We start from the raw sequence: 11358 nt of genomic DNA, 5'->3' as shown, positions 1-11358 counted from the left end.
GGAAGACTGGGTCTGAATGATCTGCCGTCGGTTTCTATGTGTCTGTTCTTGCTAGCCGCACAATAAGGAGTAACAGCTGCTTAAAGCAATCACTGAGAGGAGGCGTTTTGGCGGGAAGGTGTGGGTTGTGACGTCACGGGGGAGCGCGCGCTGCAGTCACTGAGCAGCAGCCCGGCCCGTCTGCCTCCTCACAGCCGCCGTCATGTCCGACCTGCTCCCCGGCTACTCTCCCAGCTTCAAGAAGCCGTCTGATATCCTGCGGCTGAGCCGAAAGAGGAGCCGCAGCGAGGCCTCTCGGGGCGGACCTTTTTCCCCGGGTGATGCCCCCAAGCGGATACCAGGGCTCCGGCCCTTCTCTCCGGGGCCCCAGCGGAGCGGCGGCGGTGTGAAGCGCAGGAACCCCTTCGCTAGTCTGGAGAACACAGTGTGCAGTCCAGTGAAGAGGCGGGCGGAGAGCGTGTACGACTGCAATCCGGTAGCCACCGAGCCGTGGGCCAAGCTGCCCGAGAATCCCTCGCCGCTCCCTGCACAGGTGAGAGTGTGAAGCTGCCTGTCAGACATGCTTTCTCCTGCTAGTAAAGGGTTAATGGCCGCTGTTAACCCCTGGTAGCTGTAGGGTAACAGCTGCCGCTTATCTGTTTTAGGAAAGGAGTTAAATAAGCCGCCAAAATGGGCCAATCAGAAGGTGAGACGTCATAGCACGCCTTCCTCTTATTGGACGCTGGTTTAAATGCCGGTTCTGTGTTTACATACGCGCTTTCATTCTGTTCATGTGTCTGCCTGTATCGCGACAGATCATACATGACGCTGCGAGGAATGCAGTATTATCGTTTGCTATACGATCCCACGAACAGCCGTTCGCTGCCTAAACTATTAAGAGCTGAACTTTGTTTGTCTTTTTAAAATGTTGGAGTAAAAGACTGTCATTTAAACTAAACCCGGAGGGACCTCTCTGGGCGAGAAGCCGGGAAGTTATATCATGTAGATCAGCGGCAGAAAGCCTTATAGCGGCTTTACGCATCTGCATGGACTGCATTGGGCGCATGTTGCGGGAATCCATCGGTCCATAGAGATCAATGACGGCCAACACTTAATGCATTAAGAAGTCTGGCCTAAATGTGAAGTATTTTCCCTTACATTCTTTACAGAGGAGGGACTTATAACTGCGTGAGCCAAAGATATGCCTACTGATTCTAACAGATAACTCATAAGCCTTCTCTCTCCACAGTTTAGTTCTGTTGAAGATGTTCTCTTTGAAGATCACCTTGATGTTGATCCTGCTGCAGCTACAAAGACACAAGTAAAACATCTTAAGTCTTAATTCATTCCATAAGCTAATGTCCTGCGCCAAGTTAGCACCCACCCTCTGTTGGCAGCTTACCGCTTAATTATGGTAGGAATCCTTTAGGGCTCGATCTCAAAGCTGAGCTGTCACCAGGTGCCCACCGGCTCAGGTGTGCTGCTTCTTGACTGACCGTAGTGTTATAATGAACCGTTGCTGTGTTTATATAGCATCACCAGATCCCATAGCGATGTTACAATAGAACAGTAAAAATAATAATTTAAGACATTAACAAAGTTTAGAACATACTAAAAAGGAAGCAGAAGGCCCTGCTCATGCAAGCTTACACTCTTGTATCTCAACATAGAGTACAATACGTGCATCTGTTTCTTATATAATATATTTGTTCTATTTTAGTCTCCGGAGAAGCCTGTGGCTGTATGTGAGCTTCCTCAGGGAGCAGTTAACTTTCCTGCCGATTGGAGTTTGAAGACACGTTTGCTGTTCACCTCTTCGCATCCGTTCTCCTGGACTGATCACTTAAAAGCTCAAGAAGAAGCCCAGGGCTTGGCTTTGCATTCTCGTGCTGCCCCCATCAATTTGCCTCAGAATATTCTGGTAATTGTTACCCTTTCATATGGCTAGGGCAGGTTTTAGTCTTGGTGATTGGGAGGTCTGAGTAGCTTTATATTTTTATTATTCATACTAGATGTGGAGTATTTTTACTGTGTCTGGGGTACTTTTATTTCTTGAACATCCTTAAATCGATCCAGAAAAAGCCTTTATCGCTCGCTTATTTTTGTCGTGGCACTCTGCGTAGAGCCCTTGAGAGCTGCTCATGGTCACGTTTTGTTGTATTAAGGTTTAATAGGCTTCTGTAAATGGTCAAAAATTGGAAGTTTATGCTCTGGTTAATCCTAAGAGAAGATATGTAACTTATTCACTGAATATGTAGTGGATATGTGGAATAGCCTTTCAGTACAAGAGGTAGAAGATAGTACATTAAATGATTTTACATAATTAGATGAGCCTCATTGCTCTGATCTGTCGGCGGTTTGTTTCTATACCTCGTTTTCTTGTTTTTTCCTCGCAGGATCCAAAGTCATGCCCTGAGCTGCGATGTGCATTCCAACAGTGCCTTGTCTACTGGCAGCATCCTTCTCTTCCCTGGCTACAACTCTTCCCTAGGATCGGAGCCGACCGGAAAATAGCCGGGAAAAACAGCCCTTGGTCTCAGGATGATGCGCTGCACCAAGTTTTGATGAGTGAATGGTAGGTTACGGAGAATGCTTTATTCCAGGACTGGGTCATTTCTTTGCTCTTATGTTCTGGAAAATGAGTTTCTCGATGCTTTATGGTTTGCCAAAATATTTATTCGTTTTTGGGGATTTTTTTGCTTCCCCTGGAAGGGCCGCATCATAATTCCTTAAAGATCTATTAAAATCTAATTCTTGTGTGAACATGTTTTATACATACTGCCAAAAGGGGCAAAACACGACCCTGATCTAGTGCCATGGATGGGATGGTGTACGTGATGAATAAACACGAGTATAAAACTGTGTTTAAAGTCGAAGCCGCTGTATGGATAATTACCGTTTGCTGAATGTCTTCGGTTTTTTTGCAGGGCTCTGAGTTTTACGTCTTTGTATAATCTGCTGAAGGCAAAGTTCTGCCCGTACTTCTACGTGTGCACCTACCAGTTCACAGTGCTGTTCCGGGCCGCCGGCCTCGCTGGTAGCGATGTGATCACGGCCGTCGTATCTCCTACGACACGAGGGCTCAGAGAAGCCATGAAAAGTGAAGGTAATTTCTTACCGTAACTATGAGCGTTCTTCTCTTTCCTATAGGGCGACGATAACAGTTGTGTGAACACTATAGTGTTCAGAGTAGCGATGCGTTGTGAGACAGGCTTGTTTTACACATCCATTGATTTTCTTTCTTTTAGGAATTGAGTTTTCTCTGCCGCTGGTAGAAAACGATAACAAAAAGCAAAACAACCCAGAAGCTGGCGACCAGCCTGACGGCACGACGGACCAGGAGAGCGGGACCCAAAGTGGAGGAGAAGAGTGTGTATAAATATATTTTTTTTAAATTAATTTACCTATAACTTGGTGATGCCGCTGTCTCCAGGCTCACTCCATAGTATTTCTTGTATTTAAGGTCATGCGACAGCGACGCAGAGGAAAGCTTTGCTTGGCTGGAAGAAATGGGAGTTGAAAATCAAATAAAGAAGCCTGATGCAATATCTATTAAACTGTATCCTTCCAAACAAATTCACTTTCCAATACGAGGTTTTGTAGTTTGATTTTAAACCAGTTACCTGGAGTTATGTTTTGGCTTTAGTGGACTCTGTAATGCCCCATACAGCCCTACATCTATATGTGCCTGTAATAAATATAAATATACATGACGGGCGATAGAGGGGTAAATGTCTGTATAACCTTCAGGTTATACAATCTAAATCTTTTCTTTGAGGTGTGTAGGGAGGAATGGACATAGAATGGCACAGCTTTGCAAAATGTTATATAATATTAGGCATTTTGCTACCTTTTCCTTGTATGCCTTAACACAAGTTAAATCAGTCGTAAAGAGAAGCGAGAAGTAAAAATGGATCATAAGCCTGAATCTGTCGTCTTGATAAAAGGGTCGAACACGTTCACTTTGCTGAACTTTCTAATAAACTGCAAGAGTATAGTGGCTGCCGCGGGACCTCAGGCTGGGCTTCCTCCGACCCTCCTGTCCCCAATCGCCTTCCGAGGAGCCACAATGCAGACGTTAAAGGTAACACATGGTTTCTGGTGCTTGAAATTCTTTTTTATGTTCCAACAGCCAACGTTAAATATTTTATAAGACTGACCATCGCTTTATCCTTTAAACCTGAGAGCATAACTGTAAACTGACCATCCTTAACCTCACAACTTAATTAATTATTATACTTTCAAAGCGGCAGATGGGCCAAATCTGCTGTCAAATTGTTTGTGTTAAGTCTGTGGTTGTGAATCTACCATAAATTACCCCCATATACTTAAAAAAAAAAAAACAAAAAAAAAAAAACAACTTAGGTGGTTCAACCCCCCCACCCCCCCCAGAAAATGAAGGAGCGGCTGTTAATACATTTATAAGCTCTTTCTCTGGGTGACCTGCATGGTCCGTTCTGACTGTCACTAAAACAGTGACAGACGTAATGTAGATAATCAGTAGATTAAGAGAAAAGTGAGTGGCATCTGGAGCCAGACTTGCACTCTCATCACATCGGCTGCCAACTGAACCCTTACAGAAGGCCAGGTCAGCTCTAGACTCCTCTCGGGTTTGTTACTCTCTGAAAACTTTAAAATCAAACATGTAATAAGCGTGGCTACTGGCAGAGTTGGTGCTTTAAGATGCTTTATGCTGCATTTCTACAAACACCATAACTTTTCTCCATCTTCTATTTTTCCATTTAGACAAGGAGCATAAACGTGAAGACACAGGTTAACTCTGGTTATAAAGATCTGTTTAGTCTGGAGATAAGCGGCCCTATTCTGCCCCATTCTCTGCACTGCTTTTCGCTGTTACTGAAATCTGCGCAGCGAGGGAGTTTTTCTACAAGCCTCTATACTCACGAGCCAACTGCTGTGTTCAACACGACCATCCATCCTCAGACACCGAAGGTGAGTTGATTTATTATTTCATTTTCTGTTAAACTATTGATTTATATTTTCCAGTTCATTTTTGCTTTTGCCTGCCAAAGAAATAGTCTGGATATATTGTGCAACTGTTGTAGCTGCAGTACTAAATAATTTATAAACAATATATCTAACTTGACTGATGAAGATGTGAACTCTTCGATGTTACTTTGTAACCCTTTCCAGCTTTATGTAAATCAACAATTCTTTATTTGTAGGTCTGAGATTTTTTTTGTCACGATTCACATCAGCAGATGCTTCTTGAGAATAGCAAACAAAATGTTTTAGTGTTTTTAAAGTAGCTCTAAAACAAAACTCCAATCCAGTTTCATTGATAGGACTCCAGGTTTGCTAACTCCTGACTTCAATTACAATTTGTTGACACAATTGGCCTATATACTCCTTGTAACCCACACTGTGAATAATGTATTCAATATGGACAAGAATACAACAATCTGTGTGTTATTAGTTAAAACTTTTTTTTTTTTGGTTCATTATTGTAACTGAGGGAGATCAGATCATATTTTAAGACAGTCATACATAAATGCTGGTAGTTCCAAAGGGTTCCCTTACTTTTTTTTTTTTTTTTCTTACTGCTGTTATCAACTTTATCCTGGAGTTCTTTTGTTAATGCATTTTCTTGTTCCCCAGGAGAACATTTCTTCCGACCTTACAAGCTGTGGACTTCAGCCATCGACCCTGGAGCATCTCTCTCAGCTTTGTCAGCTGGGGAAATCCTCCTTACGCCAGCTGGAAATGTCAGACTATAAATACACCTGGAAATCTTGATTTGTCCTATGAAGGTTTACGCCGTGGATCACTCTTCAGTATTTGACTCTGCTAAAGGGACTCGTAAAAGTTACCTTTGCATTCACTGCCAGAAGAATTAATCAAATTCTAAGTACAATTATGAAACTTCATACATCGCCTTATCGTATCTAGCAGTGGTTTAGCTCCTTAAAACCCCTTGAGTCGGCCAAGTTGCCCCCAGCCTGTTTGAAACCATTTCTTACCATATATTATATAAAAACATTCAGCTGCCCAAGCAGACCTTTTAATGAGCAAACCTAGGATTTCATGCACATTTTTTATTATAAAGTGGTCACTGCCTATTTTGTATGTTTCAATGTGAGAAAATGCTGCTGCTGTTTTGGCTATTTTTAATGTTAAAGTGTAATTATTGTGAATAAAAAAAAAAAAAAAACAAAAAAAAAAAAACTTCCCTATGAGTTTTCTACCTGTCTGCACCATATTCTCCTCTAGTGGGTTGAGTTCGCCTAGTGCTTAATTTTTGGTGATGTTGTCTAGACCGGCGGATGTGCCATCGTGTTGCAGGAACTAGATACTGTTTCCCAGCTGTATACGATTAAAATATCTCCCCAGAATACATTACTATAGTATCAGCCCAGAAACCTTATACCAGGTTTGTGAAAGCAGACGCTTCCAGCTGTAGATACAATGGCGTCTTCTACCTTGGTGGCACTTCATGGACCTAATAGATATAAGGAACGCCTCAGACCACGAGTAAATCTCACGGTGCGGTAGAATCCTCTGTACATCGCGGATTGTCGTGGTCTAGAACCAGTAGAATAACAGCCCTGAAAAGGTAAAATGTAAATTATCTAGGACACAAAACACTACAGGGTTAAATTATCAATGAACCTATATTAAAAAAACCTTTACACAAACTGTAGCTCCATTTAGGGCTATTAATTTTTAAACATTTTTAAACTGATTAAAGTTCAGGAACCTCCCTTTTTTTCTTCTAAATAGGACTAACAGAGACTTAGGTGGTTTCTTGGATGCTGCCCCTGTACTCCTGATATCCGTGTGCCCGCTTAGGGCATGATAATGCATTCTAATGTCATAAAGGGGTTAAAATGACCTCTAGTTTTGGTAATTGGTCGGCAGTGAAATTATTTTGGAGACATTTAGTTAAACTTCCAATTGGAGCTGAGCTTGTTCCAGCATCATCTAATATTCTGTCCTGAATTTCTTCCTCCCCCTCACCCTGCTAGAGGCTGCCCGAACCATAATTGGGGAGGAATTATCATGCAAAGCCGGAAAAGGCCAAGTATAAATTGCTGTGCCTTTGCAGCTTCAGCACTTTTATAAATACAGAAACTAAAAGGCTTGTAAAGCAGAATGCATAAAAACCCTAATTCATTTTTTTTTTTTTTTTTTATGAGAATGACATAGCCACAGGCACGGAAAACCCTTCACAGAAACATTACCCTACCAGGGATAAAGGCCAGAGAGCTCAGTGCATTCTGGGGTCTGAAGGAGCTAATTTTCACACTATATGAACAAAGGGGAATATGAATTTATTGAATTCAGGTGCTTCAGTCAGACCCATTGCCACCGGTGTATTAATTCAAGCCCCTAGCTCTGCAGTCTGCATTTACAAACATTTGTACAAGGTGTGACGCTTTTTTCCACCTGTTGTGCTGCATTGTGAACTACAACTCCCATAATTCTAGCCGACATATAGCCCATACACTGCTGATTAGCAGCCCTGTTTCTTCTCCGATGGTCCTGTGTTTGAGTCCAAACATAAGACTTCCACCTATAATGGAAACATAGCTAGCATGGGACGTGACAGCGCGTCGCCGGTACGGGACATCGAGGAGCGCGCAGCATTCACACAAAACATAATTTTAGGGGCCAGGAATGGTCGGCATCCTGGGTTTACTATGAATGATCTAAGGGACCTTTTCCCATGATACGCATATTAGGTGGGTTATTATATCCGGATCCAGCAGCATTTGAAGTGCAGAGGTTAGGAAGAACTTGGGTCATAATGGTGATGCCCGAGTGGGACCAACAGAAGTAGAGCAAGAAAACTAATCCGTCCGAGACCCCGAAACGGAGCACTGCATGCATTGTTAAAGCGGATGGCGCACTGGTAGCCAGGAGTAACTCCAGGGACAAAGGTTATGTATCAGATTCTGGTGCAAAGTTTGATAAATGGTCTTATCACCATAGCAACCAATAAATCGACAAGAATATTCTATTTATTTATGACTTTTCAAATTATTTTTTTAAATACATTAATCCCCTTTGTGTACATGCTTGACACAGGGCTAGCAATCACAAGTCCGGGGATACCCTTAATGTATTCATGATCAGAACTGGTGGAAGAGTCTTTATACCAGACCCCATAGGACTGCGCTAAGCAGGACTATAACTTGGGTGCCTGCTTGTTACCTCCCGACCGTCATGGCAGCCCCAGGCAGATGTGTTGTTTTTTTTTATTTGAAGCAGAGGGGACATTCATTCACTGCCGGTCCGCCAATAACGTGTACAAAAAGTTAATACGACACAATAAAGCAGAAACCAAATAAATGTAACAGTTTATTAGACTTATTTACAGTTTAGCGCGTGTTTATTACAAGCCATAGCTGCGGCCCAACAACGTTAGCTCCGTTACTGAAGCCACCATATTGCAATGAGTGTAAAAAAAAAAACAAAAACAAAAAAAACAAACGACAAACAGGCATAATTTCACTTATTTTAAAAACACAAGAAGGTACCACGGATCCCCCAGTGCCAGCGACATCACCTCCAAAGCCAATTTACTTTAAGAACCCAGGGCAAATGAGTTCCTGTGTGATAAGAACCTGCTGTTCTACTTACCTTTTGGACCCAGCGGTACCAGATATTAGTGGCGAAAGGTTTCTCCGGCCTCATACAGAAACAACGGCCAAGGATGGTGTTGGATTTACAACATTCTTACTGTCTGAAAAAACCACTAGTGAGTCTGACATCCGCATTAACCTCGCGCCCCCATCACACTTTTACGCACAATGAGCTTTTAATAGGTTGATACAGGGTTAGTGCAACAAAAAAGCACATGGGCCACGGAATGAAGTGTGCTTGGTGATCGACAACAGGTCCCTGGGTGTCAGTACGGCCATTAAACCCAACAGCGCTAAGACTTGAGCTAAATTAAAAAGCTAATACATTCACATTAAGTTTTCACATTCAGCATTTTTACGAGTAAAAAAAAAAAAAAAAATCATGTTATCAAACTTTGTCAATCATCAGATCATGAAAAGTTAAAACGAGACTAACTTAACCAATCAAATCTTTAGTCTATCCCCGGAAAATAAGAACACGTCGAAACAAACACAAAAAAGGCATGCGGAAATTAAACTATGCAAAGAAACCATTCGGAGGAATTCTGATCCCAAAGCTTATACACTTTTGGATAATTCCCCAATATATATATTACAGCGTTCCTGCATCTCGCCGGCCATTAATGTACGAGTCCTATGAAGTACTGTCGGAGGCGCTTCGAAAGGACGTGGTTGGCGTCATGCTCTCTTTCGATAATGCACCCAGACCTTGAAGAGCCGCCGCAGCAGCTGTGGCTTTGGCGAGCTTCTTGTTGACGCTGGGCTGGCTCGGTTGATGAACGGTGCCATTGACGGTAACCTGCAAACGAGAAACACAATTAACCCTTAACCGGTTCACACATACGTTTTCATCAGAGGGTTAAGTGAGACATTGAAGCATGATCGCCCCATATTTATTTTCTTAACTTTCTTGTCTTCAAACTGTCTCAAGTTAGACTCGAGTAACTAGTAGACTGCTAAGACGGTGCAAAAGGTGGAGAAAAGCAGAAGGAACCCTGAAATGGAACTTAATAGACCTCCGAGGTTCAGGAATTTATGTAGCTTTTGTATGTTGGAAGTTGCATTTTAGAATAAAAATTTTTTTTTCTTATGAAGGGTCCTAAACGTTTGGGGAAGGTTTATCACCTTAACGTACATGTACGGGCTCAAAATGCATTGTTTTCAATGGGTTTAGGGACCGCCCATTGTCCTTAAGGGGTTAAAAAGGTTAGAACCTTTTTGGAGCATCAAGGGTAGAAGAAAGCCATTAGACCAAGAGAAAAGGCCGATGAGGTTTTTATCGTGAACCCTGGTTACTTCGATAATGTAACTGGCTAAAAAAATGAATAATCTAAACTAAGACCGGACATAGGCTGGGGTCCCAAAGAACGTTTCACTTTCCAGCTCTTTAGAAAAGTACATTACTTACAAAAAAAGCCTTCATAAAAAGGTTATACACACATATACCGTAGTGGCTCGAATATAGGCCGCACTTTTTTCCCCCACGTTAAGTCTTTAAAGTGGGGGTGCGGCCTATATTCGGGGTCTAACGCCCGACGCCCAGGACATGCAGTCCCGGGCGCCGGGCAGGGTTAGGAAACAGATCCCCCGCAGCGGTGCAGGGGACCTGCATCCTACTCCCCGATACGCTCAGACAGCCTCCCCGGCCAGCACTTTCCACGGGGGGGGGGGGGCTTGGTTGCCGGCACGGGAGGTAGTCTAAGTTTCACCTCTGCCCCCAAGACTTACCAGAGGAGACTCCCGGCTGTCTTGCGGGGCCGGCGGGGAAGTTGTGTACGCGTATTGCGTAGATGTCCCCCGCCAGCCCCGCAAGACAGCCGGGAGTCTCCTCTGGTAAATCGGGGGGGGCAGAGTGGCAGCATATCTCAGGGGGGGGGGGGGGAGGACAGTGGCAGCATATCTCGGGGGGGGGGACAGTGGCAGCATATCTCGGGGGGGGGACAGTGGCAGCATATCTCGGGGGGGGGGACAGTGGTAGCATATCTCGGGGAGGGAGGACAGTGACAGCATATCTCGGGGGGGGAGAGACAGAGTGGCAGCATGTTTTTTTGGTGCTTTTTTAAAGAAAAAAAACTTTCTTTAAAAAAGCACCAAACTTTTAGGGTGCGGCCTATATACGGGGGCGGCCTATATCCGAGCCAATACGGTATATATTCTTTGTAGCAGAGCAAGGCTCTAAAATCGCATATGTTAACGTGGACTAATCTTGATGCTAAAACCTTATCTCTGGAATAACAATAAAGATCCGACTGAAGAATAATTCTTACCCTAAAAAGAAATCTTTTGCGATGTTCTGGGCCGGCATCATCAATCAGCACAAATTCTGGAGGAGACCATTTCTTCTTATTGCAGAGCTCCATCAGCACAGAAATCGGGTGTTTTCCTAGAAACGGGTATCAGCGCACATTAATAGAACAATAGGGTGGGCTTAATCCAGTATCCGGCTGAGTCCAGCTCGTGAAGAGGAGGAAACGGCAGAAATGGCTCAAAATATTTAATCATTTGAGTCTTTTGGCCCTCGTATGCCTTCAAACAAATGCCCCAGAGGTCTTTCCTTACAAGACTTTGGATAGAGGAGGACCTCTTAATTCCACCTGCCGGGTGACCTCAACCCTAAAGACAACAGACAGAAGAGGGTCTGGCTCACCCACCATTACACTAAAGGCAACCGACAGCCATGTTTAGTGGTTGACAAGAGATAGATGAAGAGCCCAACTCCCCACTTCCAGAGATAAATGAAAGCATAATGCGGGTTTATTAGTAAGTGACAGGT

The 11358-nt window shown here is 43.5% G+C and overlaps 1 protein-coding gene across 1 annotated transcript; it reads left to right on the top strand.

Annotated features, from left to right (window-relative positions):
• Positions 1-202: 202 nt before the first annotated feature.
• On the top strand, positions 203-5736 carry LOC149277325 (protein downstream neighbor of son homolog). The gene is made up of 10 exons (XM_089503079.1): positions 203-532; positions 1229-1300; positions 1700-1900; positions 2376-2554; positions 2907-3085; positions 3228-3348; positions 3443-3538; positions 3865-4063; positions 4726-4932; positions 5602-5736. Exons 1-10 carry the CDS (start codon positions 203-205, stop codon positions 5734-5736), a joined length of 1719 nt encoding a protein of 572 aa, XP_089359205.1.
• Positions 5737-11358: the final 5622 nt, after the last annotated feature.

The sequence above is a fragment of the Sceloporus occidentalis genome, unplaced genomic scaffold, assembly GCF_023333645.1.
Source record: "Sceloporus occidentalis isolate IW3139 unplaced genomic scaffold, rSceOcc1.0.p SCAF_219, whole genome shotgun sequence".
NCBI lineage: Eukaryota > Metazoa > Chordata > Lepidosauria > Squamata > Phrynosomatidae > Sceloporus > Sceloporus occidentalis.
The sequence above is the reverse complement of the archived record's forward strand: the minus strand, read 5'-3'. Positions and strand labels throughout refer to the sequence as shown.